Source organism: Rosa rugosa, chromosome 2 (assembly GCF_958449725.1).
Source record: "Rosa rugosa chromosome 2, drRosRugo1.1, whole genome shotgun sequence".
Lineage (NCBI taxonomy): Eukaryota > Viridiplantae > Streptophyta > Magnoliopsida > Rosales > Rosaceae > Rosa > Rosa rugosa.
In genome coordinates this window covers 52701196-52722675 of record NC_084821.1, presented here as the reverse complement: position 1 = coordinate 52722675, position 21480 = coordinate 52701196, and the positions used below count along the sequence as shown (strand labels likewise).

Sequence of the window (21480 nt, the reverse complement as noted above, 5' to 3'; positions counted from 1 at the left end):
TTCGAACCTCCGATGGAGGTACTTGAGTATCAGTTATATGACTGATGAAGCCACAGAAGGCCTCAACCTAGCGTCCCTTGATCTCCCTCCCAACCTCGGATTGCCGTCTCCCCCCTGCTTATCTCATTCGCACTAACTGCTGGCAACCTCGTGGAGCTCTGAACGGCACCACCCTGTACTGTCTCCTCCCTCAAGCGCCATTCTATTTGGGTTGTTAGTTCCCTCGTCTTCTTTATTCTTCGTTTGATGTGGAATTCCCATTGTTTTCAATTTTTCATCTGATGTTGCTTCTAGATGAGTAGATTGCTTCAATGACTTGTTTGCACGGAACGGCATTGGTTGGTTCACAAAGACATCGGGACTGCAAAAGATTCTGATTGGGGTATCCACAAACCATCGATCCTCTCCTTCCTTTTCTTCCTCTGTACTGGTGACCTATTATATCTGCCGAGTATTTTTGCCATCTCTAAAGCAGGCATCTGCTTCGTTAGTGCCTTCGGCATTTTGATCTATGACGGATAGGGAGTTATTTCTTGAAATACATCGATGAACAAATAGTGTAAACTGTGATGAAGTTACGGATGTGGATTCTGCTGTAACGTTTGATCAATGAAGAAACAAGCACGGAAGAAAATCAGATGGTATCAAGTAGACAAGTAGCCCCCACAGGACGTTCATATAACAACCTTACGTTCATTACACACGTCTCTTGGCTTTTACGTTTATTTTGATCCGACATGAAATCGACCGTACATGAATTGAGGTCCTATTGTCGGACAATTTCCAGGGTTCATATATCTCTAGCTAGGCTAGGCTTCTCATTTAGCTCTAGGGAGCTACTACCATCATCTCCGATACTCCGACTATCATTTTTGAAAACAACACTAAAGTTTACAGTGCATATGATTTACAATGCTAGTTTGCAAAATGTTGCCACGGGCTTCAAAAAGATCCCAATTCAAATAAATTTATGAACCTTATACGGTTTTATAAGGAAATAATTCGTATTGATACATTTCCGACTTATGTCTGTCTAAATATTATTATTATTGTTGTTTTATTTGTAGTGTAATGTAATGATCGAATGATCATTTCAACGTATAAGTCCAAGTTAATTTGGACAAAAATGTTCTCCATTTTACACGCGACTTTTGCAGGCTTTATCAAGAGGCCTCACGACGGCATTTTTCTTGCATTGTGTATAATTGTTAGCCACCAACCTTACAGTAGAGCTGGCGCATGTAATTAGTATGCGCACATAAGGCCAAAGTAGATTTATATGTCGACGAATTAATTGATTCTAATAAGTTAAGCTATTGCATGTTCCTAAATCCTAATCAACTGATTTGTTATCATACATTTGTTTACTCAAACAACAATTATAGGGTAGACGGCTACCTTCCCAAGCACGCAAGCTTCTGGTTGTTGTTGATGTATGAACATTCCAAATGAGAAATAAGACATGTCGAAACATCATTATTTAGAGTCGAAATCAATGTATAGTTATGAATTTGTATACTCTATCAATAATGCAAATAAGAAATTACAATACGGGTACTATAGAAACTAACGATTTTAACCACTAAAACTACAAACGTACAGTTTCTCATGTGATACTTTAGAGAAGTTTTAAATACACACCTCAAATTACTGAATACACACTCCATACTGAATACACCACCCATTTAACTTCTCATTCTAATATTTTACTAAATACACAACCCAAAGTACCTAAAATATCATTAATCTCAAAAATCATGAAATATCCTATTATTTGACTATATTAAAAAGGCTACTATTTAATATGATTAGTATATTCTAGTATATTAATTGATATTTTGTAAATAACCATATTTATTACTTGTGTTAGTTATTAAAAAATCTATAAAGAGTTATTATTGTTCCCTTTAAATAGATGCATATAAATAGGTTTTATATTATTTGAGTTCTCATCCACCAAACACCATGTTGATCAAGTATAAAATTATGAGTTGAACATTTAACCAAAACTATATCAGTAGTTTCTCCACAATGGCGGAACTACAAAGTTGTCATTAGAGGGGCCAAACAAATTAACAATTACAAAGTTTTTTCACCCGTGATGTTTTATATTAGAAAATAAATGGATTAATCATATCTCTCAAGAAAAAAAAAGGAAATTAACTAAAAATGGGAGTAAACTGATTCGCTTTAAAAACATTTAATGCCATTGATTTTGAAATTCTAAATATTATGGTTTCCAACCTCACTTAATTAGTTAATTACAATTTATTTAAGGAAAAATTAAATTAGATAGTTTCTAACTTTATTATTGTATTAAATTAGCAGGCCATGTATAAAAATTTATTGTGTTTATCAAACTATTTATACATAAATAGAATAATATAAGGAAAATATGACTATTTTTTTTGTCTTCTAATGCATAGATGTCTATTTTGGTCATTTAACCTACCTACAAAATTTAATTTGAAATATAAAATAATAGAGATGTATATTAAGTAATTAGGGGTGTGTATTTAAAATTTCTCGATACGTTCGGTTTGTTAATAAACTACTTTTCTTTTTTATGTTATGTATAACTCCTTTTTGGCTAATTTAATTATTGCGGTACAACATGCAATCATGCATATTACAAATTGCTTCAAAATAAGAGTACTTTTTGGTCATTACCAAAAAAAAAAAAAGAATATTTTTGGTCTTGAGGACCCTAAACAGGTAATCCAGTCATGTCTAATTAAAACCTCATGCAATCAAATTATTATAGTCTCAACCAGTCATTACCCACCAATCACTTTAATAACCCCACTTCATAGCCAAGACAAGATCATCCGATAGACATAAATGGAAAAATGACAATAGAAACAAAACCCTCATAGATCCTCTCTAATTCTTCATTGACTAATTTGTCATCTTCAAAAACGATTTTCAATTGAAAGTGCTCTAATTTGTTTAGACATATAATTAAATTATCACAAGGAAGACAATTAGACAAAAGAAGGGTTGCTTCATTAGCTAGACATAGTTGGCCTGAGTTTATATTTATTTTCTTTGAGTATCAAACATAATTTTCTGGGACCCTAATTGATGTGAAGGAGAGAGATTTCAAATTTCTATTCTAAGACCAGAACCACAAGCTAGTGTTGTGGTCTTTTTCTTGCCCAAATTAAATTATTTGGGAATATGGAATTTGTATTTCTCAATTATTAAATGTATTTCCCACTATGATTTCGAGTTTCGACTAATCACCTAAAACCCAAATCTAGCTACTTGTTCCTTTCTCTTCCTTTGGAGTTTGGTGTTTAACTTAACTTAGGTTTCTAGATTTGTAGCCAAAAGCTAGCCTAATTAAACGAGGTTAATATGGCCTTATGAGGGACTTGGAAGACGGTCACTCCTTTACCCCAACACAAACACATACAAGAGTTCAATTTTTACCACCCTTTTTAGATCGGATGTTCATGTCGTAAGAATTGAACCAAACTTAAATATATTAGCCTTTTTTGCATGCCAAATGGCAACGGATAAAAACAAAAGTCAAGTGTTTGTGTAGAGTACAGAGATGTTCCCCTGGTCAGCAGCTGACCAGGGATTATTTGCTCAACTACCGTCCGATTGAAATCGAACGGTTGATATGTATCATCTCTGAAAAATCTAAATACATGTCAACCGTCCGATTGAAATCGGACGGTAGTTGAGCAAATAATCCCTGGTCAACTGCTGACCAGGGGAACGGGACCGGTGCAGAGTATATGCGCTTAGGTTTGTAAATTCAGTTGCATAGTTCGATCAAACTCAAGGGACTTCCTCATTCATGTCATCGAAAAAAAAAAAGGACTTCCTCATTCATTGATATTAGATAAGTCGGATGTCTCTTAGGTACGACATCGGGTTTTGTTTTGTAGGTGGAGGCGAGGCAGGCCATTATACATATGCTAAAGCTGGATGCAATGTTTATCACTGTTCATGTAACAGTGAAGTGACGGTTTTGCCCCTGAATTTTGACTGAAATTACAGTTCTGCCATTTTTTTTTTTTTTTAAACATCCTCGAATTGAAGGGAGAACATCCTCATAAAAAACATCCTCAAATTGAAGGGAGAACATCCTCATATTCTTTATCCTTTTTTTTTTTAACAATTCTGCCATAATGCCATATCCTTTCATTTTTTTTTTTAAGGGAGAAGAGTTCTGTTTTGTATTTGTAAATTTCTACAAATCATGGAAAAAGTTTATTATTGTTTGCATTTGTTGCTAATATATTATTAACAACAAAACAAATCATATTCTAAATAGTGTCGATGTTTTTTAGATTGTGAATATTCATTTATTATAGGATTAATTTCAGTTTAGTACCTTGTGGTTTGGGGGTAACATCATGTCAGTCCCTGCTCTTTCAATATGATCAGCAACACCCCTGTGCTTTCAATTTCAATCAGCCGTGCCCAAATTTTACTGTTCCGTCCAAATTTTACTTTGTCAATCCAGTCAAAGTTAACGTTCCAATTGGACGGAACAGTAAAATTTGGGCACGACTGATTGAAATTGAAAGCACAGGGGTGTTGCTGATCAAATTGAAAGAGCAGGGACTGACATGATGTTACCCCCAAACCACAGGGTACTAAATTGAAATTTATCCTTTATTATATATGAAACTTGAAAAGAAAAAATACAAACCCGCAGCATCGCGCGGATCAATTTGCTAGTAAAAATCTAAAGACTGTAAATCCACGATGCTTCAGACATTTTAGAATATTTAATAATTTTGTGCTCAAGTTTGAACTATTTATTTTACTAATTAATATAATTTTTTTTTTAGAGTAATAGTCAACCATTTTATTAATAATAATAATAAGAACGATTACAACTTGTAGATGTAGAGACTACATCAAAATAAAAAAATAACAAAAACAATACTAGATGCAACAAGGCATCGGAAATAAAACCTAGCGAGGATAAGAAGGGATGCTAAAAAGCATTTGATGAGGCACCGGGCAGACCCCGGGCTATGTAAAATGGTACCAATAGTATGGTCAACCATGCTTCCACACAACAATATGCGTCGAATAGAGGGTAACCTTCTATCAAGGTAACCGGCGGTAGTGTGACCGACCTTACCCACTCCACGCAAATTAATACATCGAGTAGAGAGCAATCTTCTACCTAAGTAGCTGAAATTCCAATTCCAGAGTGTAGCAGAAAAAGAAGTCCACAAAAAGTCTCCTGGATCCCAGATGCGAATACAAACAGAAAATAAGGCCCAAACAAAGGCCTATATTGAGTAGCCCAAACCCACAGTTGGGCACCCAAAATTTCTCTGGGCACCCAGATCTGCTCTGCCCTCAACCCCCGGCGTTGCGCCGTCAGTCCTCGCCGGAAACCTCCCTTCCCAGACCTGTCCGCTCGAATCAAAGCGCTGCCACCTACCCTAGTGGTACTCGGATCCACCGAATGGAAACAAATACGGCCTGCATCGTAACTCCTCTATGCAATCCAGACGTCGAACAGCCGAAAAAAGGACGCCGAAAAGCCAGAATAACACCGGTCGTGGAGAGAAATTGCGGACCAAATCTGACCAGACCCGGAAGACCGCAAAAACTCCAATTGCGCCCGCCAAGATCTACCCAGATCTGCCAACGCCTCCGTCATCACGACACTACCTTTGAGTCGCGCTCGCCTAGGCCTAGACAAGCCACCACAAAACGGCACCACCATTGGGATTGCATGCTGCACATCAAGAGACAATCGATCTGGAACCCAAGTCTCCACGCCTCCCAGCCACGATGGCTCAGAATACGTATGCGACAAAGAAAAACCGGCAATAAGCGGATAGGATTTGGGCAAATCCAAAGAAGACGTCGTAGGTATACTCCATTCAGGACAGAGAAAGGTACAGAGAGGCCATAGCCGAGGGCGGCACTCTCCCAACCCTAGCAGAGTTCTGCTAGGTCGAAACATCTGTAAACAATGATTCTGTGTTTTGTTGTCTTATCTTTGCTGCTCTGTATTAATATAAAAATTTATTAAATAAATCTTAAATAAATACTGCATAGCACAGTAGATGAATATATTAAAAAAGAAATTTGTGCAATTGAGAACCAATATCGAATTATAAAAGTTCGTCCCTTTTAGATTATTTTTATAGGCGATTTTTTTTTTCAATGAACAATTCGTTGGCATATATATATATATATATAGATGACTTTTACCGATGAAACTTTCATCGCTCAAGGTGTGTCATATTCTTTTTTCTTTTTTCTTTTTTCTTTTTATGGAAGACTTTAGCCGACAAAAAATATAGTTGGCAAATGTGTGTCCCGTTTTATTATTAGAGGCTTTTGTTGACAAAAAATTCATCCGTAAATGTGTGTCTCAATCTTTTTATTTTATTTTTATATGTGAGCCTTTTGGCAAGAATATATCATTAAATTCATTTTATTTTATTTATTTATTTTAGTAAAGAAAGATGTGGCCTGTCTTTTTTCGTTGCATTTTCTTTTGTGGACTTCGGTTTTTTGCATTTTCCATTAGGATTTTAGTAATGAACAATTGAGCAATAGATGTAATGGTGGTCTTAGGATCCCTAGTTTGACCTAGTAAGATCGTTGATTATCAGTGGAATTATCATCCGTTTTCCTTAAAAAAATAGTGAGATATTTCCTCTCCAACACGCCATCTCACATGCAACTTTGTTCTAGGTCTGCACGTTTGGTCTCATCAATGAACAAATCTAATTCCCACTTGGCAAAATTAACAAATCTATCAGAAATTGAGATACAAGTCAGTCCCATATTGGAGACTTGGTCAATCAACAATCCAATCGCAATATTTTGATGGCAATATAAGGAACCTAAGTCCGGGTCCATTGATGTGATTGAAGAAGGACCTGCTTTGATACAATGTTAAAGAGCGACAAGTGTGACTCTTGCCCCACTATTGTACATATATTGTCTCAATTTAACCACTCGTTAGGTGTTGGATTTAATCACAAAAGACCTCCATACAATTGAGTGTGATCCACTCCCTAAGGTGGGGGTTGTTCATGTTGTCTTGAACACGTACAAAGTCAACGCACCTATTTGGCAATTTTATTTGTTTCTTTTGGAGGTAGAGGTTTAAGAAAACCAACTATACATATACACTATATAAGAAAAAAACGTTTTCATATATTGTGACTAGATCTATCAACTATCCTCATCATATATTAAAGAGTAATTCTTACATAACTTTTATGAGGTTTGATGTTTTAAGTGCGTGCAACAATAATTTATTTTGGTTCCGGCCACTTACTTTAGTAGGAATGTTTCAGTAATCATAATAGTTTTGATTCCGATTCAGGTTAAATTGTAAACAATATCGCTTATGGTTAGTGAATAATAAATTCAAGGGGAAATATCACCAATGGTCACTGAGTTATGACTTATTCGACACTTAACTCACTGTATTTTCAACAATATCACTTAACTCACTCAGTTTTACATCCGTCTTTCACTTAACTCACTGCCGTTAATTCTACCGTTAGAAGCCGTTAAAATTGAGGGTATATTTGTCAAAACACTTAAAAATCATTTTTAACTTTAAAAAACTACATTTATTAGACTTTTTTTCAATTTTTTTAAATTTCTGAAATTTCTAATAAAAAATGATTTTTTTAACTTAAATATAATTTGAAAAAAAATTGTCTTTTTTTTTTAAAAAAAGTTAGAAATGCATTTTTTTAGTGTTTAGACAAATATACCCTCAATTTACATTTATTAGACTTTTTTCAATTTTTTAAATTTCTGAGATTTCTAATAAAAAATGATTTTTTTAACTTAAATATAATTTGAAAAAAAATTTGTCTTTTAAAAAAAAAAAATAGAAATGCATTTTTTTAGTGTTTAGACAAATATACCCTCAATTTTAATAGCTTTTAACGGCAGAATTAACGACAGTGAGTTAAGTGAAAGACGGATGTAAAACTGAGTGAGTTAAGTGATATTGTTGAAAATACAATGAGTTAAGTGTCGAATAAGTCATAACTCAGTGATCATTGGTGATGTTTTCCCTAAATTCAAATATTCAAAATGATTCACTCCCATACCAAGTCACATTCATGTTGTATCCTATTTATGAATTTCTCAATTTCAAGTAAGTAACGTGTCATAAGTTTTACTATAAAAAGTGATAGCATACAAGGTTGCAGGCAATGGCGGATCTAGGATTGAAACCTTTGGTGGGCTTGAATTTCTTAAACAAATTTTTTTTTGCATGACATGATTTGTTTAACAGTTTGTACACAATGCAGATATTGTTCATATTCAACTGTCACATTGGTCAAAAGAGAATACATGAATGCTATGTAATATATAGTGGTTCAATAACTATGCAAAAGAAAAAGCAAGAAAAATAATCTCCAGAACTCCATACGTGTAACTGTGATAAAGGCATGGTTATTCACTATGGAATATAATCATATATTATACAACATGACAGAAAATGTACATAAATTCCAGGTTTCCCCATTATTCGGAGGATTCCGTACTGATAAAAGCTTATGTGACTTGGCATTGGGAGGCAGTTTCTCACAGAAGTTTGTAGCAAACTAAGAAAGACCAATATCCCCAGTATTCCTGGTCAAAGTCATAAATCTATTGAAAAAAAAAAACAAAGGACAAGCATATCAGCCTTATTCTTGTGAAAATGATTTCTGGAAGCATAATAGTAGTACAATATCCTACAGTCAACACTTTCATTGAATTGTGCAATAAGTTCAGCATCAGATAGATACCAAAAACTGCAACATGAATCTTTCTCTTCAACTAAGCTTGTGTATTCAATATTCACCATTTCTTATTATAAACACGCTTGTTTTCCAGATTATCAAATCAATTTGAACTAAATTCTTGAAAACAACTCTGTATTCACTAATTGAATCAAATCCTAGCTCTAGCTCAAGAGAAGCTTAAGCCTTTAGCCCTTTACTGCCACAAATTTAGTGAAACTCGAGAGAGAGAGAGAGAGAGAGAGAGAGAGAGAGAGATACCATGATTGTGGATAGCACAGCAGCAGCTATCCCTCTTTTGACTGCAACCAAAGCAATAGAATTTGAACCTTCATTCTTCAATCCACGAAATCTTCAATCCACTACAACATACAAAATTGAATTTCACATCACTCCTTAAACTTATAAATTTCCCCAAATTGGATTGATTCAATTAAACAAAATTGAACTTACATTTAATTCATTGCCCCAAATTGAACAGGGAGAGTAAGAGAAGTAGATACGACTTGATCTTTGAGAGAAGTGGAGAAGGGCAGAGCCGCAGAAGGCGAGAGGAGGAGGAGGAGAGACGATTCTCCAGTTCGAATAGGCTGTAGTCGAGTTCGGGACTCGGGAGTACTTCGGGTGGGCTACTGGGCTTCAATATGGACTATACCCAATTAAAAAAAAAAAAAAGTATACATCTAACTTTTTGTGAAAGCCCAAATATCTCGAACGAGCTTGAGCCCGCCCCACCCTCTACCTAGATCCGCTAGTGGTTGCAGGCTGTTGCATTTACTCCGATTGGTTGCCTTATTAACATAAACATTAGGGAAATTTTATTCACACATCCCTAAATACTTAATACACATCTCTTACTTAATACACCACCCATTTGATTTCTTATTCTATCATTTTATTAAATACACCACTCAAACTACCTAAATTATCCTCAAATCTCAAAATTCTATATAAAATCACTATTAAAATCATCATGCCAAACTTTATCATAATCACAACATTCTATATATATCATAATGAATTTAAATGCATTTAATTATCAGAATCATCATCATAAAATATCATAATGAAACATTCTGTAGAGATTTCTGATATTATTTCAGAAAATATTCTAGATAAGCATCTAATCAGGGGTTTAGGCTCAATGTCCCCCCCCTTGTATTCGACAGTTTCATTAATCGAGGCTTGAGGGCAGCTGCACCAGCCCTTTATTCAAAAAAAAAAAAAATATCAGAATCATCATAATAATTTTAATTTTCTTTCAATTATTATCATGAGACCTGTACAATCTTAACAATTTTGTTATTCAAAATTGCTGGTAGTCAAAATTGTTGAAAAATAATCAAGAACACATGAAGAGGATCCCAACTAGGTTTATAACTACATTGTTATTATTTTCTCTCCATTAGTTATCATGAAACAACATATACAATCATAAGGATTTTGTAATGCAAAATTGCTAGTAGTCAAGCTTGTAGAAGAAGATTCCAATTAGGGTTTATATATATCATACTAGGTTTTATTTTCTTTCTATTAATTACCAAGAAACAATATGAACCTTTCTATTAATTACCAAGAAACAATATGAACGATCATAAGAATTTTTTTTTTTTTTGAAAGGGGTTTGGAACCCAGCCTAGCTGGGAGCCCCACGCCCGATTCCATTTATTATAGTAATAGTAAAATTTTGCATCGGGGGGGACATAGCACCTATACCCCGAGCTACAGATAAACAATGACAATAATCCTCATAGAGAACATCCTGTATAATAGCAGGTGTCTCCCCTAACCAAACTTCATCAACGGAACAACTACGATCATAAGAATTTTGTAATGCATAATTGCTAATAATCAAGCTTCTCATGAACTCATGACAAAGATTTCAACTTGAATTTATAACAATATTAAAAGCTATTAAACATATTCCAATTATAGTTCATTTTCTAATATGAATGTCTTTTCAGTATTTCATTTACCCATATAATCTGATTGTAAATGTAAAAAAATTAGAATGTGTATTAAGTATTTAGGGATGTGTTAATAAAATTTCTCTAAACATTATTATTAAGAATAACTTAAAAAAAAAAGTTGGCATCCATTTTGCCACTGGTCTTCAATATACCAAAGTGCAATTTGAGAGTGATTGCCTTCAACTAGTACAAGTGGTGAATTCAATTGAGGAGAATCATTCCTTGTTAGGCTTTATTGTCCCATGTAAGCAGGAGAACTATTAGTATCTCATACTTTAGTTCATAATGCAACTGGACCATTTGTATAACCTCATACCATAATTCTTACGTAGGGCAAACATACCACGTGTTTGGTAGAGCTGACAGTTTTATACAAGATGCCCCAGTTTCTTGGTTCTTTTATGCTCCCAGTTTTATACAAGATGCTCTCTTGAAAAATATTTCTTGTTAATTATCAATGAAATTTTTCTTTAATAAAACAAAAAACTTAAAAAAATATGATATTCGAGCGATCTTATTTATGCTCGCCACCCACTAATGAATTTCCATTTTTTTTTCTCTATCAATCTCTACATTAACTTTTGTTCCAAATATTTACCTTCAATCCCTACCTGAGTTGACCCATAATATTTTTTGTGGATACTCAATTTTATTATGTCACGTAATCTATTTGACTATAGGCCTATAGCCTTCATTTTTGGAAATTTCAATAAATCTAAATTTTTTATTAAGAATATTAATTGACCCAAAAAAAGATAGAAGAATATGAAAGCTGGCAAGCAGATGACAAATGGCGGCATGCGCAACCAACTCACATGAAACTTTAGTTCTGAGCATCTTCACTCTAGAGAATCTCCATCTCTCAATCCCCACCGTCCATTCCCCCCACACTCTCTCCCACCTGCGCAAACGACGTAACATCCGCCAGTCTCTACCACATTCCCAATTCCCCAAACTACCCCTCCCAATCTCAAAATCCCGACCCACCCACCGCCCACAACGGAAACACACTCCCAGGGGCATATCCGTCATACAGAAAGAGTACGAAAGCTACCCAGCGATGCGAAGCTGCCCTTTTTAATTCCCAATGCCCCTCCGCGTTGGACCTTCCCCCGAAAACGTGTCTGTCCTCTTTCGTCATTTCCCTCTCTCTTCTTCTTCCTCCTCCTCCTCTCTCAAAGCTCTGCCCTTTCCTTCTCCGAAAGCCCATTTCGCTAATCTGCATCTCCAAAAGCCAATCTGTCAAACCCAACAAGGGTCAGAAGCATTGAAGCTCCTGAAGGGTTTTTGGATTTACGTATACACACACAAACAAACTAGTCAAACTCTGCGGTTGAAGCTACCAGCTTTCTCTCTTTCTAAGGTAAAAGCACAAAGCTTTCAAGGGTTTTGGGTCTTAAACACTTGCCATTTTCAGTTTGATTCGTTTTCCGTTAATGGGTGTTTGCTATTTTTGATTTTTCTCTAACCTTTCATTCTGGGTTTTAGGCCCTTTGAGCTTACCTGTTTAATATATGATATGACAAAATAAATAAATAAATGGGCATTCATATTTGGGATTCTGAAACGGCTTTGATGTTATTGTTTTGCTTTTTGTAGCTTTTAATCAGTGGTAGAGGTCGGTGGTTTTGATAATATATATCTTGTAAGAGAGAATGTTCTAGCTCCACAACGCATTGTTTTTTTTTTTCTGCTTTTGGATATCTCTTAGCTCATTCGCTTTTGGTTTATTGGTACCTTTTTCTTTTCTCTCTTTTCTGAAAGTGGATTTCTTTTTCACCATTCATTGTTTTTGCTTCTGGGTTTCTTAGACCACTTGTGTTTTGGTCATTGGTGAGTAGCTCTCGGATCTTTGTATCAGAAAAAAAAGCAATTTCTTTCATTCATTTTTCAATGGTTCTGATTTCTGGGTTTTGTGGCTTGCAGGGTTCTACTCTGCTTTTCTGTGGCTCTGTTTTCTTGTGATTAACGTTTACAAATGAAGAGGATTTGATTTGAGGTCGGCATAGTTCCATCTGTATCCAGTTTGATTGATTTCAAAAGGTATGTGAATTGGATTTTTCTAATTGTGTTTAATTGACTCTCTAGTAGTAGTCATGTGTTTGGTTTTTGATATTGGTTAATATACTGGTTCACCTCTGTTGGGGTTCTCTAAGGTGTAGTGGTCCTGGTTCTCTGGTCCATCCTTCATTACAGTGATTAGTCATCATATATTTTCTTTTTTTTCAAATTTTTCTCTGTAATGACACTGCCATGGTTATACTTTTGTGGGACCATGTGCTTTAAATTTATAAGAATCGTGTAGATTTCTACTGTCCAGTTTGTGGGGTTCCATATAAGATCTGTAAGGAGACAGTGTAGTAGCTAGCTATAATACACAATTACACACTGCTCTATGCATCTCATACCTTTTTTTTAACGTTCATGTGAGTCTACAGTAGATGTCATATTTGGTTAGATATATGCCAATATTGAAACTTAGTTTAGGGTCTTTCATTACTTCATATTGGAAATTACACTTTAGAGTTAAGAGAAAAATTAGTGTACCTGTTGATCACATCTCTTACAGAAGTCGGTTTAGTTGCAAGAGATCTGATTAGCAAATATGGTCGGTAAATTTAGTATTGGAGTTGAGGAATGGTGGTTAATTTTTTAAGGTTTAAAACATTTTTAATGTGACTTAAGCTTGAGATTTGTGCATGTTTATCTATACAGACCCCTCTAAATTTAAGTAGAATGTGATTTTGGTTTTCATTTTACACCAGAGGCTTAGATTGTACATCCTTTTTTAATATGGAAAAAAGGGAGGGTATTGGAACCTTTTTCTGGGTAATGCAATGTGTCTCTAACCATATACGTGTGTATTGGAACCCAAAAATGGGTTGCTAATGTTTGTCGGTATATGGGGGGGCAGGACAATGGCTTTGGGAATAGATTTCTGACCGTTGGTTTAGAATAGTTTGAGTCATATTATCGGCTCAGATCTCTGTGAGTGATGTACCATAAAAACCAAGAGTCTTTGATGGTGTGATGCATGAGGAAAAGAATCCACCGCCTAGTGTACGAAAACCCATGATTTGTGGTGTATATGATCCAAAATTCCTAATCAAATTTTCACTGTGATGGGTCCCTTTCAGTTCAGATCTTCTGGTTTTGCAGAGATTGCTTTTAGGACTACTGTTGTAGTTAGTGGGGTGCCTCAGGGAATCCAAAGGGATGTTTAGTTTTTTTTTTTTATCTGTTATTTACATTTGGCCAGACATCAGTGTTTTCATGTTGTTATCATAGCATATTATGGTAGCTGAATGAACACACAAAATTGCAAGACAAGGCTAATTGAGAATGTGTCCTTGCATTTGGGGTACTTATTCGGAGAAAAGTAAAAGCTATTACCTAAATTTTGTTGACTTGAATAGTAGGCATGACCAAAAGAAAAAAAGAATAGTAGGGATGACTTGGACCATAGAGTTGAGGAAGTGATTGATAAAGAATATTAAGAGCAAGAATCACCACCAATTGCAAGGTCCTCCAAATTCTAATTAAAGATTTTTTAATAATGTGTTTATTTTAATCTTTGATTTGGATGGTATTCAATTTAATAAACATCTATAATGCATGTTTCATGATAACCGAGGTTCCTAGTGTTCCACATATATATGCATATGCATATGCATATGATGCATTAACAAGTCTTTTGTGATTGTCCTTTGAATATCTCTCCACAGTTTCTCCATCGTCTGTTCTTCTCTGTGTCTCTCATTCTCCTTTTCCCGCCTTTAAATCTGCTTTTCTTACGCTTTCAAAAGAAAGCAAATCGGAAACTCCTAAAGTTGAAAGAGCAGACGAAAAGAAATTCCATCCTCCAGTAATGGCCTTGGTCTAAGTGTTAAAGCATATTGCTTTTTAGCTTTCCTTCAATACCCTCATCATAGTAATCATTGTCGTCCCATATCTTTATTCCAGTTGTTATCTATATGCTTTTTTTTAGATAGTCTCAATTGAGTTTTCATCACTCATATCCCTCTCCATCATTTGTTAATCTTTGTTCTGTAGATGGATTCAGTGAGTCGGTCAGCTGTAACTCCAACTAAGAGTAGGCTAGCACGTACTATTGCCAAAGTTCTTCATCTTCGCGCTGCAACAGGTATTGCCCCGGTTGATGGGATTCAGAAAGGTAACTCTCAAGAAATTGGCATTCAGAAGGTTAATTACCAAGAAATTGGGATTCAGAAAGCCAAGTCCCAAGAAATTGGGATTCAGAAAGTAAAGTCTAAAGAACTTGGAAATCAGAAATTCAAGTCGCAAGAAATTGGAATTCAGAAAGTCCAGGATGATCGGAATGCTCCTAAGGTTCGGGTTACTCTGTCTCAATCATTTGAGAAGAACAACGAGAAGCTACAGGAAAGAGCTGCCTTGGAAGCTCTTCTTGCAAAGCTGTTTGCCAGCATTTCATCTGTTAAAGCTGCTTATGCTCAGCTACAATATGCTCAGACTCCTTATGATGCTGACGGAATTCGTGCTGCTGATCATACAGTAGTTGACGAGTTGAAGAACTTGTCTGAGTTGAAGAGGTGTTTCTTAAAAAAGGAGTTCGATCCTTCGCCGGAGACTACTTTAGTGTTGGCTGAGATTGAGGAACAGAAGAGTGTTCTCAAAACATATGATATTATGGGGAAAAAGTTGGAATCTCAGGTCAGGCTTAAGGACTCTGAAGTAATATTTCTTGGTGAGAAGTTGGAGGAAGCCAATAAACTGAACAAGTTGCTTGAAAAGAGAGTATATCAGAGTGGGCAGCTATATGTGCCTGACAATCTTCATTTATCTGGTTTAAGTCCTAGCCATTTTATTACAGTTCTTCGGCACACAGTCAGGTCCATTCGGAGCTTTGTTAGGGCGATGATGGATGAAATGAAATCTGCTGGTTGGGACATTCATACAGCAGCTAATTCTATCGATGGTGGTGAAGTTGTTTATTGGAAAGAAGACCACAAGTGTTTTGCATTTGAACAATTCGTTTGCAGGGAAATGTTTGATGGTTTCCAATACCCCAACTTCTCACTTCCGAACGAGTTCCTGCCAGAGAAAAAGAAACAGCAGCAACAGCTCTTTTTTGAGAGATTCACGGAACTCAAACCTTGGAAGGCAAAGGAGTATCTTTCCCGGAATCCAAGATCAGCATTTGCCAAATTCTGTCGCGTCAAGTACTTGCGACTGATTCATCCCAAGATGGAAACATCATTTTCTGGCAATCTGAATCAGAGAAACCTTGTGAATGCCGGTGAGTTTCCAAGCACTAATTTCTTTTCTTTATTTGCTGACATGGCAAAGCGGGTCTGGCTCCTGCATTTGTTGGCCTTCTCCTTCGATCCCGAAGCTGCAATCTTCCAAGTGAGCAAGGGGTGTCGATTTTCAGAAGTCTACATGGAAAGTGTGGCGGAGGAAGCGTTCCTTTCAACGGCATCAGAACCACTAGTGGGATTCACAGTTGTTCCCGGATTCAAACTCGGTAAAACTGTCATTCAATGCCAAGTTTACCTCACCTCTCAGTTACAGTCCAATCCGGGAAAGCAAAGGTAAAGCCATTGTTGTTGATCATTGGAGGTTCAAGTTTGATTCTTTGGTAGTTTTGGGCCCACAGCATATCACATTACTGAAGAAGAAATGGCCTGCCTGGTTCCCTCTTTGTGTTGTGGGCACTTCCAATTTGGTCACCTGGACATTTTTCTCCATTTGTTTTTCTTTTTTGCCCATTTCAAAAAAGGAAGGCGCGTCGTCGACTGTTGTGTTGGAAGTTACCTTTGGAATCATTTCATTGTTTAATTTCTTCCTCCAAGGACATCCCAAAATTTTGTTAATATTAGGTCAGTGACAGAAGGGATTGTCTAGCTGTTCTGCATCACTCTTTACCGGACATTGCATGTTTTAATAATGTAAATAGTGATATATTATATAAGAGCTGCAATTTAGTTTCCTATTCCTATTTGTTTAAACCAGTCTACTTTTCCTTTGATGGTTTGGTATTTGTCTGTGTAAAAAGAATTTAGGTGCAAAGGGACTATTTCTGGTTTTGTTTGCTCAGTAGGAACAGTAATATAGAGAATCCAACCAAGACAAAACAGTAATGTACAAGATTTATTCTTCTTGCCCAGGAAAGACTTACTGATATGGCTGTTCGGTAGCTAAGCCTCACTTTCAATATCACTGTAGCGTAAACGGTGATTTTTACTCAAAGTTTTTGAAATGGTCATGAAATAAAGTCTTTGAGTAAACCCATCATGCCACGCATTAACTCCTTTAGGGGTTAGGGTAAGTTGAATCTCCTGGAACATTCTTCCATCTTACAGTACCTCAATAATTAGACCCATTTATAGTTCTAAATCATGACTCTTGACATTTTGCCACACCTTCCCTGTTGCCACTGATTACATTTTCCACTCCTCGGTTCTATTTATTTACAGCAACATAGAACTCACCGCAACAAGCAATGAATATTTTACCACTCATATTCTCGCATCTTAAAAAAATGCGTTGCACAACAGGAACCGACTTGCTTCATCCTATTCTGAATCAGGATAACGTTTATTGTCTTAGAGTGGATTGTTGCCGCTTTCATTGAACTGCAGAAATTTATTGCTCTGCACTCTGCACCCTGCAATATGCATTGCATATTTGCAGTATATACACAGTGGCTCTATAACGTTAACATCCCATATAATATGTAGAGGTCCTACAAAGCATGCCCACTTTATTCTACAAACACCGGTCGGTGCTAGATCAGGGCCGTCAATTTAGGATGACAGAGCCTAAAGCATTAGTCTTGGCCATTTTGTCTTCATCTGTGAAAGGGGCACTTGCATAATTTAGGCTCTTTGGTCACGAGGTGTGTTCCCCGTTTATAACTTTATACATATAAAGGAAAACTATCTGCTTCTGGTCATTCTTCTATTATTTGGTTATTGAAAATGATAGCGATTAGCTCTAGTTTTTAGTAGTTGTGGCATTAACTCTAGGAGAGACATCACTCCCGACATGAAATTTAAGTGGCCGTCCTTTAGTAATCTTATCTTTCTCCATTACCTGAATTATAAATGACAAATTGAGAGTGCGAATAATATACATGATAAGTTACGTATTTTACATTCTACTTGTTATGTGACACGTACATTTATGCTACAAAAATTAATTTTCTTTGTCGGAGTGTGAATTACAAGATTATTTTTCTTCTTAAACGATATCAATTATTAAAACGGATATTATCACATCTCTATCAAATAAGTCTTACACAGTTGCACAACATGCTAATCACACTCTCATGTTCTCATTTAGACGAGGCATGGTAGAGTTTGAGGGGCCAAGCAATTAAACTACAACTTTGAAAAAAAAAAAATGTCATTGAACTCCATTCGTAAATAAAAGAAGTTTTGTTTATACTTGAAGAACGTCATTCTTCACTTTAAAGTCAATAGTTTTTTTTTTTTTTTTTTTCAAAATACACAAGAAAGTGCATAATATTTACCAGATTTTTGCTATTTCTTCCAATATAGCTGGACATTTGCGTTTTGTTTGGAAATTTATGAGTAGTTAGATATGGATCATAATGATAGAGATGGTTGTGTTTACATTGATAACATGGGTGACTGGTATGAAAAGATGGCGGTTTTTGTTTTCTGATAACGATACATATGCGCGCCTTGTCATTCTTAATCTCTCTCCAGCTGCATGGATGAGAATACGAAACAAGTCAAATATTTTGATAGTTGAAAGATTGCTTAAGATAGAGGCAATCTTATCGTAGTTTCTTTTTAATTCATCTCATAGTGGTTTTGTTTTCCAGCAGCTTTTTGTGGGCAAATATTCAAATACTTCATCGACATTGCACATGGACAATTTCAAGCAAAGTCGGTGGTGGAAACAAAATTCCAGACAAACTATAATGGTGTTCATTACAGCATCTTCAATGGTAAATTGCTATTTGACGGCTCAATTTTAGCTTTGGAGAACACTTTTGAAATCTCTTAGACAGTCATTTCTGGACGGAAAGAGTCATGTTAGATGGTTGTCCTGGCCGGAAACAGTACGACATGTATGGTTCTTCCAGTCCAAAAATCATTGCCTTGAAAGTTCATTGGTCAAGCCCCTTCTTAATGACGTACATGTTCTTAATTACTTTGCACGTTGATAAAAGAATATACGTACCAAACTAATATATAAATAATTAACTGAAATTTTTCATTTTTTCTGGTGTTACTCCAGGTAGTGAAAAGACAAAATGTGCAACTAAAACTGTAATCATGAACAATATGGGAAAGATAGTTTACTATACTTTGAGGATATTATGGAATTTCAGTCAGTAATTAACGTTGGTCATATTTACATCAAAATTTAAGAATAACAACTCCAACTTCTTATGCATGCATCAATGTAATTTTCAAACATCAGCATAGCCTACTAATTTTATTAAAAAGTTTAGGGTAGAGAACAAAGGCAGAGTTCTCTATATTTGAGGACCTGAGATAGTGTACAACCCAAGACAAGATAAAATGCTCAAGGAAGAGCCAAACTAATACTATCCTGAAAGTTTGGAAACAAAGTAGCTGCTAGATGATCACCCTTCACTAATAAACCTAATGCTTAATCCACAAGCAAAAGAACCACAGTTTCTTTAGTAATCCACGCTGAATGTTTCATAGAAACAAAAAGTTAGGGAAGTGATGCAGAAATTCAAAATTGAAAAACAGAAACCAGACTAATTAAGAAAAAGCTGTCAAGGGATAAACATATCAGCTTGTTAGCAGAAAACATTTAGTATATGCTTAACAGAAAACATTAGGCGGGCATACGTGTAGTCGTGTAGACTAAATCAACTGATCAAACAATAAGATTTAAGTCAAACAAATTAATCTTAGAATAACACCTTCTCCCGATAAAAGTGAGTTTCAGAAGGGAAGCTAATGCCATAAGGTTACACTATAACTGCAAATAAAGTTAACGCCTACCAGAAAATATAGGATCCATTCATAAAGATCAAAAGATCCATTCAATCTTACAACTCTTAGAACTCTTTTGGAGTTTTGAACATTTTTGCTAGAACTCCACCACTGAGTCTTCCCAAAAATCACTAGAATAAATTGTTACCTTCTTCAAAACTTGACCGTCCTACAACAAGTACTCTGTCACATCAATCTCACCTTTTTGTCCTTTGAATCCCCGTATGCAAATACTCTTCAAGCATGATGACAGACAAATAGGCACAACCTCGGGTGGATACCAGTCACGTACCAAGTCTGTTTTATCATGAGCAAGAGGACATTTGATGTTCTACAGATAAAAAAAATGAAAGTTCAATTACAATCTTTGAAATATATATCTATATATATATATATATATATCAGTCCCATCTTTCATGGATGAATGACAATGTACCTACATTTTGATAGACAAGATATTCCAGATTGGGTGATGCATTGAGAATTTTTATCAGCGATTCCCAAACATCCTTCACAAATTAATGATGGACTATAAGTGCATCTTCCATAGTAGGCCATTTTCCCATTTTTGGCCTACCTCTCTCTCCCACCATAAACCATTACACGGACTTCGAAAACAAATTTGGCCTGCTAACATTTTGAAGGCCAAATTTGGCTTCCCATTTCATAGGCCAAATGGTTGGTCCATTTTTATATTTTGAAAGTATTATAAAAGATACACTTGTGAAATAATAGTTTTCTTATATAAATTTATAATGTTTCTGAATATAAAAATTACATCATTGTTAAGATCTTGTTGAGATCTTCAATATGAGCCTAATATTTGATATGTTCAGAATTTTTTTGCTTAAAAGTATTATGTAGATAAATATTCATTTTAAATATTTAAATCTAACGGTGTTGATGCATTTACATAATCTAATATAATGGTTGTCATTGAAGGTAATCCTATTCACATTATAGCCGTTGGAGATGATGATATTTCATTTTTGGCTTATAGAATTTGACTTACGGTGGCAGCACTGCTTTTTGTTGATAGGCCAAATAAGCATCTTGGAGGAAATATTCTCTTTTTGGTAGGCTAAATCTGTTTGGCCTTTGGCCTATGGTGGAAGATGCCCTAAGTCCACCAAACAATACTTGATCAAAACCACAATTTCCTCAGTATAACATAGCATTTTCCATCCAGAAATTGTGGTGAATTAAAAGGCTACCAGTCACTATGGAAATCAAATACATACTTACCCCCAAAATTGGAGCTGAAAGAGACAGATATCTCACACTGCTAATATCCAGAAACAACTTAAGTATTCGATCAGCAAATTCTACATCAAAGTCATTGACAATGGGGTCCCAATGATAACCTTGTAATTCAATCTTGGCACTGTTAAGGGATTTTGCATTCAAAAAGTAGATCGCTAAAAAGTTCTCCTTTAGATCCAAATTTTCAAAATTTGGAACATTAGCCTTGATGAAAATCTTGTACCTGTAATCTTTGTCCAGAAGATAGGCATTCAAACTTAATTTTAATCTTTTAAGTTTAGGTGCAGAGAGAGTTATGTTCAAAACTGAATCACCAAGTGACCCAAAATTTCCAAATATAATCAGATCTTCAAGTTCGGGACATCAAGCAAATAGTTCTCGATCCATTGAAGAAGTCAAGGACGATCGAGTGTCACATGTAGATACTTGAGACTAGGAAAACAATTTGAGGTAGGCGCAATGGCAATGAAATTAGCTCAGCTTCAAGATACGCAATGTTTT

General features: G+C 35.5%; 1 protein-coding gene across 3 annotated transcripts; it reads left to right on the top strand.

Moving 5' to 3' along the window:
• Positions 1 to 11862: 11862 nt before the first annotated feature.
• Positions 11863 to 16706, top strand: LOC133728250 (protein GRAVITROPIC IN THE LIGHT 1-like). 3 transcript variants are annotated; one of them, XM_062155652.1, is made up of 4 exons: positions 11863 to 12092; positions 12329 to 12562; positions 12656 to 12770; positions 14782 to 16706. In XM_062155652.1, exon 4 carries the CDS (start codon positions 14783 to 14785, stop codon positions 16304 to 16306), a length of 1524 nt encoding a protein of 507 aa, XP_062011636.1. In that variant the 5' UTR covers positions 11863 to 12092; positions 12329 to 12562; positions 12656 to 12770; position 14782; the 3' UTR covers positions 16307 to 16706. The 3 variants fall into 3 exon arrangements, with proteins under 3 accessions (XP_062011636.1, XP_062011635.1, XP_062011637.1); XM_062155651.1 differs by lacking the exon at positions 12329 to 12562; XM_062155653.1 differs by lacking the exons at positions 11863 to 12092; positions 12329 to 12562; positions 12656 to 12770 and adding an exon at positions 12820 to 14660 and having other exon boundaries at positions 14783 to 16706.
• Positions 16707 to 21480: the final 4774 nt, after the last annotated feature.